Raw genomic sequence first — 27,895 nt, 5'->3', positions numbered from 1 at the left:
GCGTAGACCAATCAGAGCACTTGTGGGCGTTACCATGTTAGGCAAAGGGGGAAATTCCACAGTTCTTGTTAAAGTGCTCACTGATGCACGTAGGAAGCTTCCACACACACACACACACCACAGAGACACATGTGTGTTTTTTTTATTTTTTATTAGCTTATAAATAGAGTGAATTCTTCAACTTACACAGAAATACACATCCAAAAAAAGAAGACGAAGAAATATTCTGAGCACAATCAGAATAGGATCCTTTAAAACATAAAATAAGTCTTTTTAAAGTGCAAAATTTCCAAATGTGCATCATGTGACTCTTTTTTAATGGCGTAATTATACTGATATTCTGATGTTTTACAGCATAATTAATGACAGCTATGGGGCCACACTCGATAAATAAATCATATTTCAGAGCTATATGGTTTTATTAAATCTCTCTGGCTCCAGCAGTGAGGACATATGACCAGCCAGTCCATTTTTTTTTCAGAATTTCACAATAAAACCACAGGTTAGAGATAACAATAATACTAAAAAAAATCACAAAAATAAATATATTTTACACAAATATTTTTCTTTCCTATCCCATGGAACAGCTTGTGATTCCCTCAGGTTAAAGCAAAAAATATTACCAAACCTGTTTCCAGCTGCACATATAAACCCTTTTCACGGGTGTAGCTAAAGTTATGAGCAGTGCCAGTGTTTTTCCTTCAATGACGAGTCATTATATCAGAAGACAGCAAATGCAGCAATACAGTAAAAAAAAACAAAAGTGAAAAATGTAAAGATATCTGAGCTAAAACCTAAATGTCTGTAGTGAAAAACATAAATAATCTAAAATAAAATCCTCTAAATGTAAATCCTATAAGATCCTTCATATAACAGCAGTGATCTTTGGTACCTTATAACTTCATACACGAGTATTGTGTGATTCAGCCACAACCAATGTACCAAAAAAAACATATTTCATTTAATGTTTTCATAATAATACAATGAAAAGTGTCTGCAGCAGTTTCACATGAAACACAGATACAGTACAGAAACAGTAGGCAGCATGCGTGGAAAGCTCCCTGCTTTCGGTTGCTTGCTTGCAGTTGTGCGCCTTCCTTTGACCAGTCTGAGGTGGCTTCTCTTCGGTGAATGTGAATGATTGCCGGGTGTTGACCTTTGCCGTTACATCACACAGAGGCCGTGCAGGTGTCTATAATGACTGCCAGCCTGGCTGAACATACAGTGGTGTTTTATTTTAAGTCCTTCACACTGATTGTGTTTCTCCGTGTGGAAAAAGAAAAAAAGAAAACCCCAGAATGAGTCATGCAAGTGTGAGCTTGACTGCTACAGACAAACAACAAGCACCAGCAGCTTGTGTCTGGGCCATGGCCTGCAGTGAAGGCTTGATCAGAAATCAGGAGACGTGTGATCCATGTTAACAAAGTAGGTGGTGAGCTCCCCCTTCCCCTTCACATTCACTTTTCCTCTGAGAGTGACGCCGTATCCCACAGTCTGGACCATCTGGGACGTCTCCTCGGTCACCTGCGAGCCAGAAAATGACAATAAAAAGAGTTAGGTTATATGTCTCTCCAGGCACCTTTAAGCTACCACACCTGAGGCAACAGAAAAGCGACCAATGAGGAGGGGAGTAGACGTCAAGACCTTATTGTAACGAGAACCATTCCCTCTCGTGTCTTGTTTTTCTGGAGTTCCACTCTACGTTTCCCCCAGCCCGTCATGTCCCCCCTTCGTCTGCCGTTCCTCCACTCCTCTGTCAAACTCGTGTGTCAGTCTTGCATTCCTTCATTTCCTGTTTTATTGTGAAGGTCTTATGTTCAGTGTTGGGAGTAACGGAATACATGTACCGCCGTTACGTATTTAAAATACAAAATATGAGTAACTGTATTCCGTTACAGTTACCGTTTAAAAAGGTGGTATTTAGAATACAGATACTTTGTTGAAATAAATGGATTACACGGCGGTACTTCCCTGTTTCATATTGTGGCGGGTCAGGACTGTTTGGGTTTTGTTTGACAGCTACGTTCTGTTGTTCCAGGCGGCAGCGTTACCGTTGCCATGGTTACAGGGTGACGCTCTCTCTGCGTGTTTCCTGGGTGAGAGAGGCCTTTTTGTTGTTGTTGTGCTAAGCTAATAGGCAGAATGCTACAGGTATAGCTCTAAAGAATGTAGCATCATAGGCAGTGTAGTCCGTGCTGCAGGGAGAATGAACTGCCATACCCGTTATGTGTCTGTGAGGGAGGGAGGGAGAAAAAGGAAAAGTACGAGCTGTCATCGAGCAAAAACAGGAGCTGGAAGCATGTAAATATAATAATAACCACTGCAGCCAAGAAGAGTGCCTGACGAGCCCAGTTGTAAGTAAGCTATTAAGACTCGACTGTACACCGTGTTCGTGTTTTCCTCCAAAGACAATAAGTTCAGTTGCAGCAGCCTTTCAACGCCTCTCTTTGTCTCTCACTAGCAAAGTTGACCCAGACAACAAAGTAAAGCTAGTTTTCGGCTACGAGCCCGACACAGAACCCACCGTATTAGTCAGAGGTCCCTTTACTACGGTTCGGAGGCGCGGACCTTCAGTAACAGTAATAAATCACAGCAATAGTACATTCATGTAGTTGTAAACAGCATGATAATATATTAAGTAATCCAAAGTATTCAGAATACGTTACTCTCATTGAGTAACGTAACGGAATACGTTACAGAATACATTTTGGGGCATGTATTCTGTATTCTGTAATGGAATACATTTTAAAAGTAACCTTCCCAACACTGCTTATGTTCCATGTTCAGTGTGCTTAGTTTAGCTTCCCTGGTCTCGTCATGTCTAATTTGTCTCAGCTGTGTTCCCATGTGTTTTCTGTTCCCTCATCGTTGTACTGTGTATTTAAGCCTCTGTCTCCCTCTGTCCAGTGTTGCGTCTCCTTCATTCCCTGCTGTGTGTTTTGCCTACCTGCCTGTTTAGTTACTTGTACATTCCAGTTTTAGTTAGTTTTGCATTGTCTGATGTTCTGCAATACCTTATTATTAACTTAAAAAATGTATTATTTGCCTCTATGAGTCTGCGCTTGAGTCCTCTCTTGTCTGCTTCACACAACCAGCACATGGCAGCTTGACATACATGAAATAGTGTTTTTGGACCAACAAGGTGATTCACAGGGAGCGATTAGCTGAAAACTTGGCATATCTCAGCCTGATGAGCGGGATGTCCTTAAAATACTGAGGAAACTGGACAAAGGAAGAAGTTGCAGGCCTAGAAAACCATTGATTTCTTACATGTATTGCAGTGTTGTTGTGTGGCATTCTTACCAGAAAACTAAAAATACCCTTAAAAAACACACAACAAAAATAGTCTCCATTAAAATTTTATTAGATTTTCTTTCTATCTAATAGATAGACTTAATTTTACCTTGAAATATTTGTTTTGTCATATTGTGTCCTTATGTTATTTTATTGAACTATATATTTTGTTCTTCTTCTATAAGCTATTTTAGGTCGTGTTTGATTTGTAGCTGCTGTAAACGACTTTCCTAACCTTTGAGAGTCAGTAAATAAAGTTTATCTTATCTTACTGAACAATATTGAAACTTTCATCAGACTGGCGTCCTTTAATAATGCATTAATGCCTTTACAAACACCAATAAACCACCATACAATATTTTATTATCATATTATAGGCTTGTTACACCAAATCCATCAAACACTGGTGAGAGAAACAGACTCAGGATATATTCCAAAAAACAAAACTGACCTGGATCTTGTCCAGTACTCCTGTACTCTCCATCCTGCTGGCCACGTTAACAGAGTTCCCCCAAATATCATACTGAGGTTTATGGGCTCCGATGACTCCTGCAATCACTGGGCCGTGGTTGATCCCTGAAGGTGAACAGCAGACAGAAGTTATTTCAGGGTTATCAAGACTGTCTGAGGAGGTCAGATCAGCACCATCCATGCACCCTTGTTGTCTTTCTTTAAATCATTTAGCTGTTTATAAAAATGAAAAATAAACAGACATCATGCAACTTCTGATTCGACTCTGAAAATAACAATAAATAACCAGACTATAAATAATCTGTAACATCTGCATTATTCTTCTGCAGAGACTCACCAATCCTCAATTTAAAGCTGTTAAAAGAGTGTTTGTTGATGTTTTCTAGTTTGGCCATCAAAGCGATGGCGAACTCCACCATGGAGCGCACGTGGCTGTAGGACATGTCACATTTCTGTAGGGGGAGCCAGAGATCACAGTATTCAGTCAGAGGGCGTGTGTGCAGTTTGTTTACACTTTAAAAGTAGACCAGAAGACAGCTTTGCAAGCCTGGATTTGCAAATCCAAATTCTTTTCCTGAGTATGTCAGTCATTCTGTGTGCAACCTGCAGGTAATGACCTGCAGCACGGTGATAACCTAAAGCTGTGACTTCAGGGCCACAAACCTTTCTTTCATCCCCCGGAGCCAACTGTGTCAGCCCTGCAGCGGCCATGTAGGTGCTGCCGATGGTCTTAATCTTCTCCACCGAGGAGAACTTGGGCTTTGAAAGAAGCTGCGTGAAAGAGACACAAAGAGGAAGAGAGAGTGAGAAAGAGGCAGAAAAGACAAAATGTTCCAGCAGGCTGGTGCTGACAGCAGCAGGACTTCACACCGTCAGCTTCCTCATACCTCATCGAAGTCTGATATGATTTCGTTGAGGAATCGCAAACACTCCAGGCCGTCGTTGTTTTCGCTCGTCTCGTTGTAAAACTCCTTGAACTGAGGCACCGATGCAAACAACACGCACACGCAGTCATATGACTGACTGTACAGGTCCTGAAAGGATGTAAAATAAAATTATGATTAAAAAGATAATTTCAGCATAAGCCTATTTTCATCCAATTTGCATGCAGGAGCCTTCAAAAGTCAAACCTGTTCTGCTGCTTTTTGCACGTGAAACTCCAAAAAGGTTTCATAACTCGAAACTAACGTGTTGGTGCCAACACTCAACTCACTCAACATCCAAAAATCATTGATTTTTTCCCCTCCACAGTGTTTTCAGACTAACTACTCTCAAATATGGTTGACTGAATGATTGAGGTGGTACAAATAGTAAGAAAAATATATGAAGCAGAAACTTTTTCCCCTTTATTTCCTGTCAAATATGTGCTGTTAACCAAGTAAAGGCCATGAGAATTAAAACCACTCTAAGCACTGTTTTTGAGATTGTCGTCTACTCTTTCACTGTATGATGTCAAACAGAGTGGACATCCGTAATATGGCCATCTCAGCCAAGAATGCCCCACCCACCTATCGTTCGCAAACCTTCTGTTTGCAGGGGACAGCCAATCAGAAGAAAACTGGCTTAAAGGCAGAGATAAAGCAGCTTGTCTTTGATAGAGGATGAATTGAGGAGCTGCACCAAAGCCCGATAAAAGACAAATATAGGAGTGTGCAACCGACTAGATTTAAACCTTCCAGTGACTCCAGGATTCTTATTTTGTCAACACATCCAGATGAAATTCGGTTCAGATCACATTTATTCTCTTTTTTGGCTTTCAAATAAAGTTTTTTTCCCCCATCAATCCATCCATCTTCTGTCATTTATCCAACTTAGGGCTGCAGGTGGGTGGCCGAAGCCTATCCAAGCTGCCACAGGGTGAGAGGAAGGGTACACCAACCTGTCACAGAGCTAACACAGAGAGATGGACAACCATTCACACCAATGGCTGCTTTCGGAACCACCTCAGCCCACTACCTGCATGCTTTACACTGTAGCAGGAACCCGGAGAGAATCCACACAGACAGGGGAAGAACATGCAAGCTCCACACATAGAAAGAACAGATGGTGGATTTAAACCGAGGACCTTCTTCCTGTGTGGCTAAATCGCTAACCACTGTACCACCGTGCCGGTTTGTTAAAAATATTCCTTAAATCTATGTTCAATTGTGCCAAATAATCAAACAGGATAACTGATTTTTGCCTCAATCGAGCAGTTCTTGATAAATATGAATTATTTTGAACTGTGAATCATGCAAAGCTCCAAGGACAAAAATGTGGTGCTGCAAATGATCCTTACACGCCCACTTTCATATTTCCTCATTACATTCCTCGGAATGTCACACAGTGGAAGATAAATATGAATATCAGGCTTGTTTCCAACTGGATCTGTATTGAACAGATAAAGGACAGAAGCTGTGCACCTTGGGAATGTCTTACTTACCTGGTTATTGATGTTTTTGCCCACGAAGAAAGAGGCGACGTGAAGTGGCAAGACGTTCTGCAGGAGGAGCTTGTTGACGTTCTCCATGGTCTCCATCTCATCTCTCTCTGTCTTGAAACAGCGCTCCAGCAGGAAATCTACACGGCAGCTCAGCTCATCCTGAGAGAGAAGCGAAGAAGCATTGGTTTAAACCCGGATGTGACATGCACGGCATTTCCTTTGTTAAAGAACTTCTTGCACACGGACACACAAACACACACACTCACCTGTCTGGCCAGTATGATGCATACAATGTAAAAGATGGACAGCCAAATACCCGACATGATTTGAGGGTCCTTCAGGACTCCGGGCCTGTGGAAAATCCCATGCATGTTATTATATGTAGAACCGTACAGGCTTCTAACATGTTTCCATTACATATATGTTCAAACACCAGTGTCTTGTATCACACACAGCCGATGCGGCCGGCGCCCCCAGGCGCGCCTCAGTCTATAGAAAGCCGATGAATAAGTAATGCTGATGTGAAACTCCAGACCAGGATTCACAATCTGGACTCTCAGAGGTAGACAAAGAGTAGGAAATCCAACACTTTGGCTTGGCAAAGCACACCATGGCCCAGATCCACCTCATCTCCTACACCCTCTCCCTGCACACTTTTACTTCCTGTGGAGGCTCGTCCACATTCAGTGCTGTTCTAAAACAAATAGCTTAAAGCTGAAGTGGATAATTAAGACCCCCCAATTAAAGATTAACAGCACACTTCTAAAGTGGAGCGGCTGATTTGTGTCCGATCAATTATAAACCAAAATCAAAGGCTTATCCTGGTGATGTGTTTACCTTTTTTTTTTCAAAAAGGTCATGCTTCTCAACTGGAAAAGGGTGGAGGACTTAGGCTACGTCCACACTAATGGGTTTTCATTTGAAAACACATCGTTTTCTCTCAGTTTTGGCCTCCCATCCACATTGACATTGCTCACAAAAACACATACATTTGAAAATGGAGCTGTCCCGTCGCAGTGTGGACACTCGAAAATGGAGACTTTCTAAAACGATGACGCATTTTAGTCATGTGATGCCGTCATGTGACCAATTAAGCAACAATAGCGGAGGGCATTATACAGCAGTTGTTTTGATTGCTCTCAATTTTGACAGCCCTAAAAAAGATTAACATCAGTTTGCACATGCTCCGGATAGCTTTTCAAATTCTTTAATCCTCACTCGCTTTTGCGCATGCGCTGTACTGGAATGTAAGCCTTTTCAGCCGTTTCAATGTGGATGCACAACTCTGTGAAAATGACTGAAAACGCTAGTGTGGATTTTCAAATCTATCCGGGCGAGTGTGGACGTAGCCTCAGAGTTAGGAGCTCAGGGGCTCAGAGTAGACCCAATACTCCACATAAAAGGAGGCGGTTGAGGTGGTTCAGGTATTTGACTGGGATACTTCCTAGATGAAGTGTTTTGTTTGTAGATTACATCTGTCAGCCAGCTTGAGAACACCAGGGTGTCACACTAGATAAACTGAGACTAGAGGAGGCAGCCTGGGGGTTGAGGGAGGTCTGGGCTTCTCTGCTTAGACTATTCTTATTGTGGAGGGGAGGGTGGTGGTGGTGGGGCTGGGGGGTGTTAGTAAAATACAGTTACACTTGTCTTTCATTTTTGGCTTTTTATTAACACAAAAAGCCTGAAAAAGACTGATGAAAACACATGTAGATATTAGTTGCAGCTTTATTTATCATGAAAGGTTTAACATAAGAGGAAAAGTTCTGTCTTTAAAATCACATTTACAGCTTAAATTTGGTTGCCAACATTTAAAAATACTAACCACCACCCCTCATGTCATGTTATTTGAAAATCGTTCCTTCCCAGTCATCGTGTTCACAGCATTTTCTGAAAACCTGAGATTGACCTTGAGGTTAAGATTCAAACTCATTCGAGATTTATTTATTTTATTTTATAATTAAATTTTATCATTTTATTTTATTTATTTGTTTTACATTTCATTATTATTATTATTATTATTATTATTATTATTATTATTATTAATATTGATCGTTTTTACAGTTCTTTATTTTTTAAAACGTATTTATTTTTATGACTTTTTTTCATTTTCATTTAGACACTATGGTATCAACTGATGCCATAGTGTCTTTTGAAATCTATTTATTAAAATCTGCTACAAACATGAGATATTGGAGGACTTGAACCTTGCAAAGTTATTTTAACCATTGCTCTGGGTAATGTGGAGAATGAGGCGAGTGCTTTGCTTGTTTATCAGTGTTGGCTTTTTCCATATGTGGAGAAGTGAAATGTACTCACTTGGAACCATTATAAAACAGTTCGATGAGGCAGGTTGATCTTGACTCGAAAACATAGAGGAAGAGGGCGAGGTAAACCACGACAGCCAGCGTGAGCAGCAGTGTTTTCACAGACATGCACGTCCTGGTGAACACAATCACTCCAAGCATGGCCAGCAGGCAGCAGTACAGGTAATACTGCATGTTTGGACAGAGGGAGGTAGCAGGAGAAATATGTGAGTACAACAGGTTAGGCGTGACTTGGAATACTTCGAGTGAAATGTTCAAGCAGCTATGTAGCTCCCTTGGCCAAATATCTTTCAGAAATGTAGGAGCTAAATGTCAAGTATTTTAGCAACGTTCAAGTCTGTGCAGAGACAAAAAAACAAGTCACATAGATCTATAAATAACAACAACAATGTTATTAAGAAATCTAACAAACTATCATACTGCCCCAAAGAAATGATAAAGTACATTATTTAACATGTAATAAAGGCGCAGTGAAGCATTTATTTACTCACAGGCAGCGTTTGGAGTTTCAAACTTTCCCACTCTGTGTTGTTTGCTATGCTGGTGCAGTTATTTCCAGGGAGGAAGTGCTGCAAGAAATTTAAATTTAAAACAGTAAATGAGATATAACAGAGTAAAGAGGCCCATTTAGTTAATCTACAAAAGATCAATAATTATTTAGCCATAAACTGTTTTGTTATGAATGAATTTATAGCTAAACACTATGCTGTGCCAAAGTCTTGAGTCGCCCCTAATTTCTTTTTATTTTGTGAGGAATATAGGAAATAATTGCAGTGATTTACTGAAACAGATGCAAACAAGCTTTGAAATACATTATATAGGGCATATGTTGAGATCTGGGAGAGGTCTGGGGAGGCCGATCCATGGCTGATACTGTTTCTACACTGAACAAAAATATAAACACAACACTTTTGTTTTTGCTCCCATTTTTCATGGGCTGAACTTAAAGATCTGAAACCTTTTCTACAGACACAAAGGACCCATTACTATCAAATACTGTTCACAAATCTGTCTAAATCTGTGTTAGTGAGAACTTCTCGTTTGCCCACCTCACAGGTGTGGCATGTCAAGGTGCTGATTAGACAGCATGAATATTGCACAGATGTGCCTTAGACTGCCCACAATAAAAGGCCACTCTGAAATATGCAGAGAAAAGTAGATTGGCGGATTTTTTCTCTAAGGACATTACTTTCAGATGATGGTCATCTGCTGGCGTCCAGTGTGTCCTTAAAAAAGGTAACACTCATTATAATGAGATATAGCAAGTTTTCAGCTCTTTGTCAATAACCTTGTTGATACAAAAACACAATTTTTAAGTCTGTCAGACTGAGTCATCTTTCACATTTTTAATAGATTCAACTAAAGAAATGGGAACAAATGTGTTTATTATGACCAGCTGCTAGTAGAAAACAGAAAATTTCCTCTTATAGTAAAACAACTGGACTGAAAATGAATGAAAAAGCACCCGATGTCCAACTTTGAAAGAACTTCAGAAAGCCTGGAGAACTGTTGGTCAAGAGCACTTTAAAAAAAATAAAAAAAAATAAAAATGAAACAAAAAGAGAGTTGTTTTTTACTCTGAGACGTTACTGGCAGAACGACCGATGAAGGAACTTACAAGGTTGAGCATGGCCATCAGCAGAATGATGAGCACACAGATAATGATCACAAACAACCGCAGCACAGCCCTGGTGGCGACGCCGCGGGATAGCCCAGATATCCACTGGACACCCACCGGCATCTTGGAACGCCATTTCTGTGAAACAATAAAAAAAATGCTCATTACGTCACCTATCTTAATAAAGCTATTTGCAGCGATTTTAGTTGCTATAACTGTGCATAAACAAGTGTCTGCATATTGAGACGTCTGCACTTTTCATTCAAACTGTGAAGCACTACTTAATTAAATTAAACTGAATTCAAATCGCTGCTCTTTTCAGAGTTAAAGTGAGATGATAACGTTGATAACAATCGGTAAAAGTGAAGGGGTACTCTTGTGCAAAAACGGACTGAGGAAATGGACAGAGGTGTGTTAAATGTGTCTCAGCGAGCGTTTCTATTAAAAGCAAAGAAACATTTTTACATTCAGGCATTTATGAGAGTTGGTATAAGATTGGGGGTGTGCATGGTTTGGTTTTCATTGTTTTCTTTGCTTTTGTCTTGTATTAAAAAAAAAAATGCAGGACTAAATGTGCAAAAGCTCCTGTGTGTTCCTCTGGAGCCGTCAGTCAACCCTGAACCTGGACCGTTCACACCGGAGGTGCACGTACGCATGTTTTCTCTTCATTTGAAGAACCACTGACACTGAAACCTGGACTGTCGATAAAAGGCGGATCACCTGTTGATATGTATTAAACACAGCCCGCCTGGGTTTGTTTACCTCCAAGTATCCGGTGAAAGCAATGAACAAGAACACCACCATCACTGCAAAGGTCACACCGTAGGACACCGCCATCACGAAGTTCCTGTGGAAGAATGAAAATTCATAGTTCACACCACTTTCTCTCCAAATAATAAAAGACGTGTGCGCTTGTGAGACGGCAAGCAAGAAACAGTATTACTCACGTCTTAGAGACCAACATCTGGACGGTGAAAAGAGCGACGAAAATTAAACCTAAGCAGCTCATTGAGTGGTGCAAACCCTCCACTTCTGAAAAGCGGAACTGAAAACAAACATAGTGTAAATGGCTTAAAAATGCTCAATAGAACCTTAAACGCGCTTAAAAGTCCAGTAATCTCATCTTTGACCTGAATGAATCTACCTGTTTCTCTAAGTTGATATCGTTGAACAGCAGAGTCAAACAGTTGAGCTTCTTTGCTCTCTTCCTGAATGAAAGATTGGAAAACAATCAGAGGGCAGAAATATTCAACAAATCAAGTTTCTTAAATTAATTTTAATGACTAACAGTCACGCAGTCTTATGAAAAACTACATACACCCCCACGGCGTCCACAGGAGTTAGGAGGGTAAGGTTCGAGTCAGGCACTGTTAATGTCAAATGTCCTTAATTAACTGAACAGCAGCAGGTGTCAGAGCACCTAATTTTCTGCTCTGGAGCAGTCAGGTGTTTGTTAACACAATGACATGATCTGACAGCAAATTCACCCCCGAGGTCAGACCGTGCTATGTTCAGAGAAACTGCACAAAGCTCAGACTCTACAGCAGCGGTCCCCAACCCCGGTACCGGTCCATGAGTCGTTTGGTACCGGGCCGCGAGATTTGAGGCTCAGGTGTGAAATGTATAGTTTTCAGGGTTTTTATCGGTTTTCAGCGTTATTTTGTTATCGTTTTTATCGTTAACTCGGTTTTCCTGGGTCTTTTCACATGTGTTATGAATAAATCTTCTTTTTTTCGGTACCGGTACTAGTTTTATTTTGTTGTATTTATCCGCGACACCAACCAAAAAGGTTGGGGACCGCTGCTCTACAGGCCTCAGTTGGCATGTTAAATGTTAAAGTTCATGACAGCACAGTTAGAAAAAGATTGAACATGTATGGAAGGCCTCTTCTCTCAAAAATGAACAGGTTAGGTTTACAAAGCTGCAGCCAAACACAGAATATCAACTGTGAAGCACGGTGGTGGAGGGGTCATGATTTGGGCTTGACAACTTGTGCTCACTGAGTCGACCGTGAACTCCTCTGAAACTGGTTGATGCAACACAACACTGGTCCCAAGCAAAGTCCAGACCTCAACCTGAAACAAATGCCTAAGTGGGACCTTGACTGTGCATAAATAAATCCTCATTGCCAAGAACAGTGGACCAAAAAAGTTCTACGAGCGACTGAATCGTAGGGTGTGCTGAGTTTTTCAGAGGACTGTTAAAACCGTTTTAACTCTGCAGGAGCACAAAAACAATAAATCTTACCTTTTAATGTCCAGCGTGTCCAGCGATCCCCTAACACTGTTATCAATGACCAAACTGGGAAAGAAAGAGGAACATGTTAGACACATCCAGGGATTAAAGGATGGATGTTATTGTTCTATTTATTTCTATTAAACTTGAATAAACAACTAATGCTTTTTTGCATGACTTCTCTAGTGATCTTTGGTGATCTTTTACTAACCAGTCATCTTGTGAAACCGGGCGTTCCTGAATCAATCACACAAACAAACAAACATAAACACAGTGAGAAATAGATTGACACCTTATTCAAATGCACAATGGAGTTAATAATGAAACGCTGATTAGAGGCCAAGCAAAGGCGGTGATGTGACACGCTGCGTTTCTGAGGGAGAAACTAAGCAGCAACAGCACAAATGCACAGATACGTACGGTGGTTGACTTCTTGGGCCGTCTGGCCTCGGGGTTGCTTAGGCCTTCGAAGGGGTTGACGCTCTTCCAGGACTGGAGGTACTGAGACATCCGCAGTGACGCTCGCTGCCTGTTCTCCCCTGGTGTAAGATGGCTGGGCTGAAATTGGGGCAAATATTACAGCTTAACATGATTTGAACTGTGATTCATTTTCCTAACAGATACAATACACGCAACAGAGGGTTTCCAGAAGGGACACCACTATCATCTTCCTAACAGCTTTTAATCTAACAGCTTCCCTTTTTACACGTAACGGTTTACATTGTGGTTGCTGTTGTGAAATTACATATTACAGCAACGTGTTGATTCCTTAAGCTGGGCACAAACACAGCTGAAATTCCTAACATGGAATGAGGCACAACACGTTTGATCTTCTTGCGCGGCACAAGAGCGAGAAAACACGCGAAAGATTCAATCTGGCACCTTCTGCCTTTTAAAGACAACGTGTCACAAGTTCGTTTAGTCGCGGGTCATGTGAGCGGGAACAGTGAAGGCTATTTTCACGAGTATACTTAGAGACCTTTTGAGATGATTTCCCCGCATTTGTAAAGAAATTCACAAGAAGACAAACACGTGTTTTATTTGAAGTCAGAAGTTGGGATTTCCAAGGTTCGAGGAAATGAAAGGTGTTTCAGCTTGATTGGCTGCAGTATTTTTAACAGGAAAATTTAATGTGGGTATTAATAAGGTTACCAGGGATCTAAAATACTACGAAAATTTGACTGATGAAATAAAAACATAACACACTGTAAACTGAAAACCAAAGTAAAAGAAAAAAACAAACAGCAACAAACAACTAGGGGTGCAACAATACTCGTATCGATATTGAACCGTTCGATACAGTGCTTTCGGTTCGGTACGCATGTGTATCGAACAATACAAAATTTATTTGATCAACTTTCCTTCTGATGATGCTGTCTGTGTTGAGCGCTCAGTGGATCTGCGCTCGACAGTGCAGCCTAGGCGGAGTAGTCGAACACAGATTCACTGAGCGCAGGGCAAGCTAGCGAGACAGAAGTTAATATGCTGCTGAGAATATAGCCCAGAAGAAGCGTATAGTATAGTTTTTATTTTGGAAAGAGCCATTTCTCTGTAATAAACTCTCTTTTCCAAAGATGAGTGCTTTCTCGATCAGATAGATTTATTTTTTTATTACTTTGTTGTTTCAGCAACATTAAATTTAAAAACTGTACTTTTGAGTTAAAATATATATTTACAATTTTAATAAATGACAAATTAAAAAGGAATGAACATTTTTTTTGTATCGAAAAAATATCGAACCGTGACACCAAAGTATCGAACCGAACCGAACCGTGAATTTTGTGTATCGTTGCACTCCTAGTATTTACCACATAGTTTATAAACTTGGAAAGGACTAGGATGAAGTTCACATTTGTTTGATATTTTTGGAAAAATACCTGACCCGTGTCTCACAGACGGGCAGACACCTACCAGTCCGTGCCTCCTGGGAGGGCGGTGTGGCTTCTTGGGGTCAATCACCAGGTATGTTTTTCTGCCCTTCAGAAGATGGTCCCGACTCCCCCCGTCCCCATCCTCAACTTCGTACGCTCCGTTCAAGTGTTGGAGCGTCTCCTCTGTGATGTGAACCCGCCTATAGATGAACAGTAGAAATAATAAAATACACACAGCTCAGAGTTTCATTATGTTTAAACTGACTTTAAGCGTCTCTCACCCAGGGAGACCTCCGGACTCCATGTGGTTGGCTAAGGTGACGTCATCTGACCACACGTCGTACTGCCACTTCTGCAAGCCAATTACGCCGCAGAGCACGTTGCCCGTGTGAACGCCTACTCGCATGTTGATCTGCACCCCGGTTGCCTCTCGCAGGTTACTACAGGGAGACAAAGGCATGAATCAAATCAGAAACATTCAGCCCTGATACTTTCTGGCCTTGTTTCGTCCACAGTGCAAAGAAGACAAGAAAAAGTACCAAAAGACATATAAAACAATATATATAAGTGTATATATATATATATATATATATATATATATATATATATATTATATACATTGCTTCAAAGACCCTTCAATAATAAGGAGAGAACCCCAACAATCAGACAGTCTGTATTAGAAAGCACTTGGTGACAGTGGGAAGGAAAAACTCCGGACCTGCTCCAGACTAGGGCTGGGCGATATGACCCAAAATTCATATCTCGATATTTTTTACCTGGACGGCGATATAAGATATATATCTTGATATTTTTTTTAAAGCCATAAAGTAAGAACAAAAAGAGAGTTCTTAGTCAAAGCTGTGTCCCAGATGTCACACAGGCACTTTTATTAACATAGAGCATAGATGTACATAAAATTTACTCAAAAATAAATTATGAACATTTATTAAATAATACTGCTCCAGAAATAAAAGAAAACAATGTTGTTTAACAAAAAGCTCACAATTGTGCAGTCAAAATGTAAACTATCAGACGCTGAGCATAATAACAAGGGCAGATTTCACAGCTGCTCTGTTCCCAACTTCTACTGCGTGACTGACAGCCGGCAGTTTGAAATCCTCTTCGTAACCACGTCTCTTAACAGGTGCCATTTATGGTCCTTATACACAGTAGGGTAATGTTACGTTGAAGCACAGTACGCATCACTCCGCGAGGCTCCTCGGTAGCCGTAATGCGCCGACAATCCATCAACCGGTGCAGCTCCGTAGCTTAGCAAAGTCGTACTAAAACATTTTTTGACAGATTGCTGAGCGCCGTGTACCACATAAAATCGGTTCGCGGCCATCAAGCACAACCAGAATTCATACATAAGGCGCGCTGTCAACTTTTGAGAAAATGAAAGGATTTTAGGCTGTGCAGCGCCTCTGGGCTGCATGGCGTTAGCGCGGTTAGCTTGTTAGCGTGGTTAGCTAGCTAACACATTGACGGCGTCCAGCCCCACGCACGGGGCAATCCGCAGTAACTCGTTAACGGAGATTTGCCGTGTCCATCTTGTCGCTTCCTGCAGGTGAAGCGATGGGGGAGGAGGGGGAGTTGTGTTCAGTGAAGGAGGGGCGAGGCCGAGTAATGTTGCGTAAAGACAAAAGTGGACGAAAGAGAGGCAAACTTGCGGCTCCACAAGTATAGTTATAAGGTAACATAGACTATATCGATATAAAGGATATTGTCACATCTTATATCTCGTATAAAAATATATCGATATTTTTTAAAAACTCGATATATCGCCCAGCTCTACTCCAGACTAGGTTTTGTGTTCAGCATCAGTTACCATGGTGATTTAGCTAGGTCAAAAACGAGCAATTTTCCTGACATGGAAAACTCTGACGTCAAGCTCGACACAGCTCGCTGTGCCGTTAATCTCATAGTGCACCACTGTGGACATCACAGCAGCACAACCTCAACAAAGGGCAGAGACGGAAAGACAAGTCAACGGGTGACAACAATGAGTGAGGGGGAAACGGGAGAGGAAGGAATAGAAAGTAAAACCAGATCAGGTCACATGCGAAAGCAAACCTTCAAAGTAAAACAAGGAGCCAGTGAGACAGACAAACCCAGAAACAAAAGAAAGGAAAATATGAAGAAATCAAAAATCAAAAACATCCAGCACTTCCGTTCCTTTGTGTTTTATCTTTAAAACATCCATTGTGTGTGTTTGTGCTTTTTCCTTTTTATTTGTTTTTTTCTTCCATTGCGTTTAAATTTTTTTTACTTCTGTTCTGTTATTCATACTTCCATTTCTATTTTTTTACACTGTATTTTATTAAACTTCTGTTATTGGGAACTGCTAATGCTAATGACTGCTAATGATGAAAGCAACAAAAATAAGAAACAAAGGGCTGCAAATACTTTGCAGAAGTAGCAATCCCCTGTTTGTGCAGTGAAACGCAAGAAAAGATGGTGATGCAGCTGAAGAACATTATAATCTTATGTTAACGTTTCGTTTAAACAATAACCCACACTGACCGCCCTGTAGAAGCTGCTTCTGTACAAAATGTTGTTTTTAATTTATGCCTTAGAGGGGAAATCAAAAATGAAAGACTATTAAAATAACCCCCAATCATTAATGTCAATCACTAATCTTCCCATCAGACTGACCCATGACACTGTAATGTAAATTTATACACCTATTTTTATCCAAATGTGAGCAAAACCCTGCAAACAAAGCCAGATATTTTAACATTTCATGAACATTGTAGGACAAAATCACACAAGACCTCACTGAAATGAGCAGCACCAGTGTATTATGGACTCTTTATAGTTACTGTATGCTCCCAGCAGCAGGATAAAGTCTGCTTTCAGTCGTACATTTGAATATGAGCGCAACAAGCACAAAGAGGAACTTAAACAGGGTACATAACATGCAAATTCACAAAACCGACGTGCATCACTCAGATGGAAAATTATTTTTGGCACGTCAGGCGTTTTAAACAAACGTAAAGCACATTTCTTTTTCTTACAGTCATCTGTATGTGTGGACAGAGAAAAAAATCGCCTGAAATACACCTAAATATGAGGAAAACTTGAAATAACTTGAGATAAACTGACCTGATGGCAGTGCACATGTCCAACCCCATCTTAACACAGTTCTTGGCGTGGGTGGGAATGGGGTCAGGCAGACCAGACACACAATAGTAGCAATCCCCCAGGATCTTAATGCGAAGACACCCATTCCTCTACATATGGAAAGAAAGGGACGAGAAAGTGAGTCCGGGAGGTCAGAGCTGACACAAAGCAAGTCTTTGTGGGGAAATGAAAGGGTTATTTCGGGGTGGGTGAGCTGGCATTTGCACCTTGGCGATCTCGTCGAATCTGCCGAAGAGCTTGTTGAGCACAGCGACCAGCTCTTCGGGTGTGCAGGTGCTCGCCAGCTTCGTGAAGCCCACGATGTCGGCGTACAGGATGCTACATGAACCCACACAGACAAACACACCACTTTACTTTAAGCCTTATTAACTGACACTCATCCATTCATTAAAGGACCTGTTCTATGCCTTAAAGTCCTTCTAATCATCATAATCATTGCACGCCACCCTCACACCTTCCCATTTCTGGCGACTAATGAATAAACTGCCTTCATCGTCACCTCTGAGGTTTCCACAAGTGCACTGCAAGACTGTGTTAGCCTGCTACCATATATATAAAAATTGGTGTATTTCAAAAATAAAACTATGAAGGCACTCAAAATAAATTTCCTGTGGTGGGAAACTATTTTGTGCAACTTTTTTGTATTTACAGTTTTGAGGGATAAGCCTCTTAAATTTCTCTAACTAGAAATATATGTTAAAAAAACAAAAACGATTTTCAATTTTTTTGTAGTTTATTGCACTTTTTTGCAATGTATGTAATTACTATGCACTCAATGCATACATATTATTAAAATCTAGGCTGTAATGGTTGTATTGATGTATAGCAACTTGAAATGCTCCCAAAAATGGCTCCACAGCATGTAAAAATATAATATAAGCTCTGGCGGACTTGGTTCTATGGTAGGTCTTAAAGGGTTAATGACCACCCAGAGCTTTTTCTGATATTTGACACATTTATTCCTATTAGATTTCTTTCATTTATTACAGCAGCATTGCCTTGCCATGTAAACCTTCTTTTTCTTATATTAAGGTATGTCAGCGATTCAAAGAGTAGTTAAACTTCTTCTAAGCAGAGTTTCTGACCCCCTTAAGATCAGTGCTTGTGTCCCACGATGCAAAATCAGCTTGACATTCCTGATTTCCTACTTTTGAAGTCTTTTCTTGGTACATGTGTATACAGCCCCACTAACCTGCTTGAAAATGTCTGCTACCTCTTATTCTGATGTCCTTCACTGCATATTTTTACATTTTCAGGACTTTGTGTACTTCTTGAGATAGTTAATCCCACCAAACATGAATAATAGAACGATCTCACAGTCGACATCACGAAAGGACAATCAGCACTTTCTCCCGGCGATGCTCACCTGACGTCTCTGTGCTGCCGTACATACAGGCTGTGAAAGTTGTGTGAGGTTGACTTATTCTCGTCGTCGCTCTTGGGATTCGACAGCCTGCTTATTACCTCCGTCTTCAGCTCCACGGCGATGTACCGTGGCAACACGGACAGCAGGAGCTGCTCCTGTTGCCGGGGAAACAGACAGGACGGGGGTTACATGTGTGTGTGTGTGTAGAGAAGGTGGGTGAGGAGTTCACAATGGCTGTAAAAGAAAGAGATGGCCATCAAAAGCCTCCTTGAAGCGCTGCCATGTTTACTCGGTGGATCAAGTTTCATCTATTTGTTTACTTGCTGTAAATGGTTCCCATTCAGGCTCGCCTATTATATACGCTGCTCGACTTCAGACAAGTGAATGATTAATCTATTGGACTAATAGCAAGAAAAGCATACAGTGTCACATAAAGAGGACTTTAATGAGAGCGATTACACATACGAGTCAATTAAATGAGCTGCCCCCAAGAGGAATGGAGGAGAGATTAATTTATCAAATTATCTCATTTGTTTATTTTACTACTTTAGCTGTAGGATGGATTAAAGCACACGCTTGTATCTTTATTTTGGAAATTTGAAGCAGGAGCGAAGAAAATTAACTCTTTGGCTCGTCACGCTGGCAGCAAAAGAGACATCGAAACAAAATTATATTTCATTAAAGTCAATAAAACGCTCCAAGCCAAAATCAATAAAGGGCGGGGTCAGATACTTTAGTTTTGTGTCATTCATGTAAGCAAATAACTGCAATGTACTAAACAAAGGTGAGCAGAGCGGACGAATGCTCTGCCCAAACGAAACGACAATGAAACGGGTCTGAATGGAATTCGTGGGCCTGATGTGAGTCACGTCTGTTTGAGAAGCTGACCTGCTGATATTTCTTTATTTCCTTCTGGGAGCGTATGGCGCTGAACTCCTCTCGCTTCTGATTGGATATCCGGAGGTCTTTCTTAGTCCTGTACAGGTGAAAAACTCCCACGGCGTTCACGCACGCAAACAGCACAGCGTTCGCCACCAGCTGAGAGAAGAGGAGAGGAGAGGGGGTGGTTATACTTTAGCCGTCCTCTCATATGCGCTGTTATGTGAAAATTAGAGACACAGAGCACGAGATATGTTTCACTAACTGAGAACTGCAAACTGCACAGCTGCTTACAAACACATTTAATTTGATTTGATCCGTGGATCATGAGCTTGAATGAATGCCGTGGTAATTTTTGGACTTTTAATGATTTCTTTGAGCTGTTCTTTGTCCAGGGTGCACAAGGTTGAACATATACTGCTTAAAAGTATATATATAGGCTCAAATATATACATGCACTCTCTTAAACATTTAATACGTTCTACAGTGTCTTCTCACTAACTTCTCGTAAGTGGTCATGACTGACTCCAACTGGTAGTTTCTCTTTGCAGCATAAAAATGATTTGTTTGATAGAACTCATTGAGAAGATCTGAGAAGGAAAGATTGTAGATTTACAAAAGCTCATCAGTTTAAATGATTTTATGTAAGTACAAGTTATTCGATTTGTCACCACTAAGACCTGAAAGAAGACCCACGGATGTTCAGGAATAACCCACGAACCACCAAGGCTCAAGACTAACATGAAGTGGAAACTGCTGGAACACCAGCATCACTGTCCACAGTTTGAAGCCAGTTTTACATCATGGATTGAGAGGGCGCCGACCAAGGGAGAAGCCTCTGCTTCAATCTCGACAGGAATCTGCAGCTCTCCACATGGACGAGCCAAATGCCATCCAGAGAAAAGTTTTCTTGTCAGATGAGACTGTTATGAATTGCAAAGCACGTACCCAAATACAGACTCAAAAGCTGAGCTGAATAAACAGACACTGACCTTTGTTTACAGAAGCAGAAAAATCCCAAACCCCCAAAACAAAGTCCTCAAATCCAAATGCGGAAACATGCAGGCAATATACAGGAAACAGAGGAGGAAAAACAGTAAAACAAACACAGGCAAACAAAGGCTTTAAATAGACACGAGAGTTATCGGGAAAAACCAAACAGCAGGGCAATTAAGAACCAGATGAACCTAAACCAGGACAGGAAAGGAAGGAAAACGAAACACAATGTACATGAGGCAAAAGACTAGCAAACAAAACAGAAGGGCCGCTAAGCCACTTACAAACAACTTGACATCAAGTAACCCTAGATACTGAGATTTGGACACAGCTGGATGTTGCAGCAGGACAATGATCCCAAACACACACAAAAACTGGTTTTGGATCCGATAGAGTAGGCTAACATTAAACTTCTGGAAAGACCTTCAAAAGTCCTCTCGACCACCTTATTGAGGCCAGGGGCTACTTATCTTTGCTACCACTTATATTACTGCAGAGGTCCATGACCTTTGTAACACACAGTTATTACTGTTTTCTAGGGCATGCCTTCTTTGGGGATGTGCCAGGCCCGGGAGCCGCTGCCAGTCCCCATCCTCACTATGCTTAAAAGCCGGGTCTGTGCCAGGAAACCAACTTATTTAAATGAATTCTAGTGATTCTGCCAAGATGAGTAGTCACACATCTAGCCAGAATTATGCCAGAAGCTTGTTGATGGATATCAAAAGCGTTTTCTTGAGGCCCAACATGTCAAGACACAGTAACCCAAATATTAGTGGGGGGTGTGTCTATATCTGACCCTTGAAAATCCAAAAGAAATCATTAAAAGTCACGCACATGATGAGTGAATATGAACATCTGACCACAACTGCATGTGTTTATGACTTCACTAATAATAACAGCGGGTGATTTACATTTTTCCAAAGTAACTGCGCCCTGTTGATACCGCTGTATCACTCTATTTGAATTTGAGGTTTTGTTTTTTTTTTCTGGCTCACGCAAAAGGAAGCATCTCTCCAAAATTTACATACGAACTTCCAAAGCACACACCAATTCTAATTTCAGCACGACCAAACCCTTTTCATGAATAAGAAATAGGGAAAAACAATTAACGTCACAAGAGGAAGGCTAACATGACCCTCGTGCCGTTAGAAACGAGTTTAAATATATTCAAATATGACATGTGTGTGAACCTGCACAGCCAGATCTGGTGTCTCTGGTCTGGTGACAGGAACGTAGACGCTGATGATGATGACGTGCGAAACACTGGTCCCTATCCCGACCATGAGGGCCCAGGTCAGCGAGAGAGGCAGCACCGTGTACACGCTGAGAGAGAGGAAGAGGAAGAACGCGACCTAAGAAGAAAGAAACATGCAGCAGTTTAGAGCTTATCCCAGCTGTCCTGGGCGTCTTTTCACTTTTAACTACTCCCTTATTTCCCAAGTAATTGCCACCACGGATAGATGTGTATGTCTATTTGGCACAGATTTTACACCGGAGCCCATCCTGATGTAACCCTCCCATTTATCTGTGCTCAGGACCATTGGGACTCACCTGTTCCCACGCTGTCACTTGTCCGCCCGTGAAGACGAAGACCATCGCAGTGATGTATAGTATCCCCCAGACGAAGAGGGCCAGCGCTCCTCGACAGCGCCTCACCGTGGCCAGCCAGGGCAGACAGACGAGCAGCATCGTGCTCAGGCAAAGAACAATGCTAACAATGGACAGAGCGCCCACATGTTTGCTTATTTTCTGTGAAGAGACAGAAAAGTGAAATAGTTCTTTAATGTCACCAACATCTCAGCTGTTTGAAAGTTTAAAAAATGCTCTAAAAGAAAACTAAATTGTCTGTTCCTGCACAAACTCCTGCACAGCATTAACAGTGGCGGGGAAAGGAGCACTTCCTATTAATATTAATGCATTTGGAAGAGCTTACTTTGCTGTTTACTATATCCAAAAAACACCTGCTTAGCACAAAGGGGCAAAATTAAAATGCTTTTATTCATCAGACGTGAAAGCCGGGCTCAGCTTCAAACAGGTGGTGCCATGTTTTTAATCTGCTTCAGCCACAGGAAGTAAAGGTATTTTAATTTTCACAATGACAGGGAGGATTGGTTATTTTTAACATGGAAATATTAGTTTTGACTGAGTGTTACGGTCATCTATCCACTTTAAAAGTTGGTATTTATAAATTAAACGGGAGGGAGATTAGCATGCTAGCTTGGTGATGCACATGTAGTGTGCGGCTAGCGTTAGCACTAAATACTGCCGCAAGACTGGACAGTATTCTGACTCAAATGTAGGTTTATGTGTTTCAGAGAACATAAAGTGAATTGAAATTCACGAGTACAATGAAAAGAAGTGCTTTCTCCTTTGTCATTATATAGCTTAGCTGGGCTATAAATGAGAAGCAAAATGTGATTATATTTTATTTAACTTCTTAGACGTCTTTTAGACCTCAAAAGAGAAAACTTGTTGAGCAGGTAAAGGTGAATAGTGAATGTTTGGGATAAGCTTGAGTGAAAGCCTTTGTTCAAGCCTAAAAAGGTGATTAATCAACTCCCCCCCGCCCCCCCAACCCAAATTTTAGATATAAAGGGAAGCCTTTGTAAATACCATTAGCGAAAATGTTACCTTGCATATATGTACATTTGATCTTGGATAGTATTATTGTTCTTTGGTTATACTGGATCTATTTATTCTTGCTCTGTCCAATCTACTGCTGTAATGATATGAATGTACCTATCTACCTATCATTTATGAGACTAATACAGGATATCTTAACTTATCTGATCTTATCTTAAAATGATTAAAAAAAATTAGCTTTTTAGATAATTTGACATTTTATTTTTTCGTCTGATACGATAGCAACCGGTTCTTACAGATCACCCTTTTTTAGAGACAGAAAACAGTACTTAAAACAGACTTTTCAAAGGCAGGTAATACTTGTATGTACGGCTTTCATGTACAACAGTGACTTGCAATTGTAAGAAGTCATGTGGTCTAAGTGAAGTGCGACAGGAATGCTGTTGCGTTTTGGTGAAACAGGTTTAATCCTCCATTTTCTTTGTGCTGCTGGCTGTAAGATTTCTCCTTTGCTTACGCTCATGTTGATAATCTCAAAAGTGGTAGTTCTGATCTTTTCTTTTAATTCTTTGGCATCTACGTGACTTGCACTTATCTGACTCTATATGCTGGCTATGTTTTGCTGCTTTAGGTCTCAGTTACAGGCCACCTACTGGCAACCATCTGCGCAGCAGAAGTCAGACTCACACACACAGTTATAGAGCTCTTTACTGTTTACTGAACTCTAAGAACTTTTAATCTCTCAGCCTATCACACCTCGATGGATGCATTTTGGGGTGAAGTATCTTGCCCAGGGAAACTTGGACTAAAATAGCCATCAATGAGGCTACTCTGCGTTTTGGTCTATGTATCTGGAGTGGATGTTATAAGATAAGATAAGATAAGATAAGATAAGATAAGATAAGATAAGATAAGATAAGATAAGATAAGATAAGATAAGATAAGATAAGATAAGATAAGATAAGATAAGATAAGATAAGATAAGATAACCTTTATTAGTCCCACACGTGGGAAATTTGTTCTGCTACAGCAGAAAGTGGACAGTGGAAAGTTACATAGCGAAAACTAGAAAAAACTCTGAATACGATAAGAATAAGATACTGATTATGTTGTCTGATCTACAATTTCAATCAAATTTTGAACTCAAGAAACTACAAATCCACGTGCTTTTATTTTGGAAACAGCAACTGTGTGTGATGTGGACATCTACTTCCCTCTTGCATCAAAATCAGACATAAAGGGACCAGGAAATGGACCTCTGGTGCTCAATGGGGTGCATTTCCCAAACTGAAGCATGGCTGGTTCGTGTTCACTTTAATTCTCACCCTTGTGGCGGCGAGGACGATGATAATGACCAAACTGAAGACCAATGTCAGCACCAGTCCAGACACCATTAACGGAGTCTCCTCCACGCACTGCAGACAAGCCCTGTGGGTGGCCTGATAGCAGCAGCACACGCCCTCTATCACAGTCTGCCTGGACAGGTTGCTTCGTCGGTCGTCGTCTTCGTTGGCCCACCTGATGTCGATGCTGTCCCCGGATTGGCTGGCCCTGGGGGAAACACTGGGTAATTCTGGCGAGCTTCCACTCAGTGATTTTTTTGTTTTTGCTTTAGTAGTCACGTCAGTTTTAGAATCAATGCCATAGTTGTCATGACTGTTTTTAGGGGTTTGCTCAAGCTGAGAGGTGTTCAAGCTGGATTCAGACAGATTGATGGGAGAGATCCGGCTAGCCTTTTCGAATACGTTTCCATCGAGCTCAGACAGCTCTTCGTCACAGGAATCAGCGCTTAAACTCGCGCCGCCGTAACCGGGAAGGGATTTTGAGCTGCCGTAGTCCGAATCACTGCAGCTGTTCTTTTGCATCGAAGCCCTGCTGTCACTTTGTAGCTTATCACGATCTGCACCTGCTCCCTTCACCAAAGAGTTGGCTTTGTTTGGTTCGGGGGCCTGTGTAGTCTTGGCCACTCCCACCTCTACGGAAAGTCCTGACTCGCCTCCGATAACGAGGCTGCCTGTGCTACCATTTCTGCTTTTAGTAGAGCGCTTTAAGTTGTCTGTGAAGTCCTCCAGCTCAATGATGTTGCGCCCGTTGACTTTGCCCTCCCCGTCGTTGGAGACGACAACAATATTTGGCACCAAGGACAGCTGCGAAGCTTCTGCTCCAGGCCTCCCCCCGTCCTGGATACCTCGGGACTCGTCTGGCATGGTGACCCAGTGTGAGTGCGAGGGCTTTCGCAGTCTGCCAACCTGTCACTTTGCTTTTCCCCTTGTGCCCGTCAGCTCCTCTGCATGACAAAAACACACTAGAACAGTGTTTGTTTGTCTTTACTTTCCCTTGTCGGGTGCTGTTAACGTCTGAGCAGCAAGGAGAAGAGTCAGAGAGTATTTCAGAGAGAGTCCAGCTCCTCTGTTTTCAGCACTCTGCAGTCAGGCGATGAGGCTGAAGACGCTCCCTCTGGATGTGTTACGGACCCAAAGATTGTCGATAAGGAATCTTAAACTGCAAGATAACCTCTTTAGATGAGCTCTGATCCATACTGGGGGGAAGAAGGGTCTCCCTGTCAACAAGAAAAACACAGAAAGACCACACATTCAGCAAAGGTTAAACCAAGCCTTCACCTTCAGCTTCCAAAGCCTGATAACACGCGCACTCAGTTTGTACCTGCCCTCGTTTTAATGCTATTTTAATGACCGACTTCTTCTAGTCCTTTCCCCATTATGCAAAAAAACTTGTTAGTCTGGCTGCAGGCACTTCCCCAGTAACACACTCATGTGTGCACCCTGTTCAGGTGTGTACTGGAATGACACGCAGCTGACGCACTCACTGAGCATTGGAAACATTTTTTCAAGCCACCACCTAGATGCAGTGGTTTGCTCTGATCTGCCTCTTCCCCTTTCCTCACTGTATCTGATTAGTATGCAAAATCATGACTGCCACTTCCAAGTCCCCATCAATTCACAGATTAAAATATCCTTTTGATCTGTCCAGTCTGCTGCAAAAAAACCATCAGATATCAGATTTAATAGCAGAGTCATGGAGGGATTACCGGGTAATTCATCTGATTCAAACCGCTCACCTTGACCAACCTGCACCCGGCGCAGGAGGTCAGCTTTAAGCCGCACACTTTGAGATTGAATGACAACAGCGTGGTTTCTTTCATTCACTCTCTAACACAGGAGCACTGTGTCTGCTCATGTGGCAGAGACAGCGCGGTTATTGTTCTTACTTTGTGGTCCTTTTCCCATGGCCGCTGGTTTCACTACCCTATTCTGTGTCTGTGAAGCACTTTACAGAAAGAAGAAGGGGCTTTCCAAGAAAATCAATGCAGATACCTGGTCCAGGTTCTCAAAACTGTGTAAAAGACTATTTCATAGTTAAGATTGACAGTTTAATAAAGTGTACAAAACAGGATCTCTTTAAGATGAAAACCAACTTTGGAAACTCATTTTAATCAAATGGGAGTTTTTTTTTAACACTTACAGGACACTTAAAGCCATTTTTAAACCACCTTTTTTAGGTTATATAACAAAGAAAGGCAATTTGACAGCGTACAAAAAAAATCTCGTTACAAAATTATTTGAAACTTAATTCTGTGTGCGGAATGCCACAAACTCAACCCACTGTCTTGACTTTAGCGACTAAAAATCATTGGTCAAGCCAAAGAAAGTCCCACAATTTAAGGATTTCTCGCACAAGTTCAAGGGCAGCTGGTGAAGTTTAGAAAGAGCCTCCCACAGAGAGATTTTACCTGCACGGAAAACCTGGAAATCAGAGTTTGTAGAGAGCTTTAAAAGCAAATTCAGACAAAAAAAGATAAAAGGGGGAAGGTAACAAAGCCACCTCTGTCTCTGTTTCTGATGGATGATGGAAGCATCTTTCAGAGTTTAATAAACTGGTAATTGGCTAAACAGAGAAGGATAAAATATTAAGGACTGAGAACAGTTTAAAATAGGTCTATCCGTTTGACGTGCGGCTCTTGCTTTTGTAGGGTGGTTATTGTCGCTTTAAAACCGATTTAACTGTAATAAATTAAAGCGGCGACGTGAACTGTGCGTCAAGGCGGAAAAAAGGCGCTTTTGCGCATTAACATCTGCGCTACAGTTACTCGATTTAAACGGCGTCAGTGTGTTAGAAAGACAGGTGAGATTCTTACCTCATTTTTTAATGATGTTAACGTCTCACTCACTGTCACTTACAGCCTTAGATCCCCCACACACAGTAAACCTCATTTCCCTCTTTACGCGTAACTTCCTCCCTCATCCACGGAGCGCTCACACGCAGGCTTCACTTTCACAGAAGTTCACAAAAATTAATGATAAAATAAAAAAAGGTGAAAAATATCCTGTGAATTCAGTCCTTTCTTTTCAAGAACAGACGTCAGAAACTTGCTGTATGTCTGTGCGCACCGAGCGACCGCTGGATTGGTTCGGCGCGAGGCAGGCAGGTGAGCGGGGGCGGGGGCGTGTGTGAGCACGCGAGGACGAGCGCTCCGGTCAGGCAGCAGCTATGCAAATATGATGAAGGTAAACAGAGAGGCAGAGACGGCCGAGGAGGACGGGTCAAAGGTCAGGCTGCAGGTGTGTCGTGTTTTCCTCAGCGATCCCGCGTGGAAGCTGAAGATCTGACGCTGTTTCAGGGTTTTAGAGGCGATACTAGCTAAAGAGAGCTGCAGTGAACCTGGATTGTTTT

General features: G+C 41.5%; 1 protein-coding gene across 1 annotated transcript; it reads right to left on the bottom strand.

The window, feature by feature from the left end:
- Positions 1-163: 163 nt before the first annotated feature.
- LOC102776662 (adenylate cyclase type 2) lies at positions 164-27,584 on the bottom strand. Its single transcript, XM_087835597.1, has 26 exons — positions 27,360-27,584; positions 24,529-25,763; positions 22,172-22,369; positions 21,811-21,972; positions 19,634-19,783; positions 18,746-18,900; positions 17,586-17,697; positions 17,341-17,468; positions 14,517-14,675; positions 14,276-14,435; positions 12,785-12,922; positions 12,576-12,601; positions 12,377-12,430; positions 11,274-11,337; positions 11,077-11,174; positions 10,892-10,976; positions 10,130-10,267; positions 9,003-9,080; positions 8,504-8,679; positions 6,454-6,538; positions 6,188-6,346; positions 4,653-4,799; positions 4,429-4,536; positions 4,103-4,217; positions 3,746-3,870; positions 164-1,524 (listed from the first exon to the last, which is right to left on the bottom strand). The coding sequence occupies exons 2-26, from the start codon at positions 25,408-25,410 to the stop codon at positions 1,390-1,392; spliced, it is 3,837 nt and encodes a 1,278-aa protein (XP_087691723.1). The 5' UTR covers positions 25,411-25,763; positions 27,360-27,584; the 3' UTR covers positions 164-1,389.
- Positions 27,585-27,895: the final 311 nt, after the last annotated feature.

This window comes from Neolamprologus brichardi, chromosome 3, assembly GCF_056152115.1.
Source record: "Neolamprologus brichardi isolate AB-2024 chromosome 3, ASM5615211v1, whole genome shotgun sequence".
Lineage (NCBI taxonomy): Eukaryota > Metazoa > Chordata > Actinopteri > Cichliformes > Cichlidae > Neolamprologus > Neolamprologus brichardi.
This window is presented reverse-complemented; position numbering and strand designations above follow the sequence as displayed.

Bases quoted from the DNA above. Each gene is read 5' to 3' on its own strand.
- LOC102776662 (XM_087835597.1), bottom strand. From the start codon at position 25,410: ATGCCAGACGAGTCCCGAGGTATCCAGGACGGGGGGAGGCCTGGAGCA. The intron at 17,469-17,585 runs GTGCAAATGCCA...TTCCATATGTAG, and splicing joins GATTCGACGAGATCGCCAAG to AGGAATGGGTGTCTTCGCAT. The intron at 1,525-3,745 runs GTCAGTTTTGTT...TCTGGCTCGCAG, and splicing joins GAGTACTGGACAAGATCCAG to GTGACCGAGGAGACGTCCCA.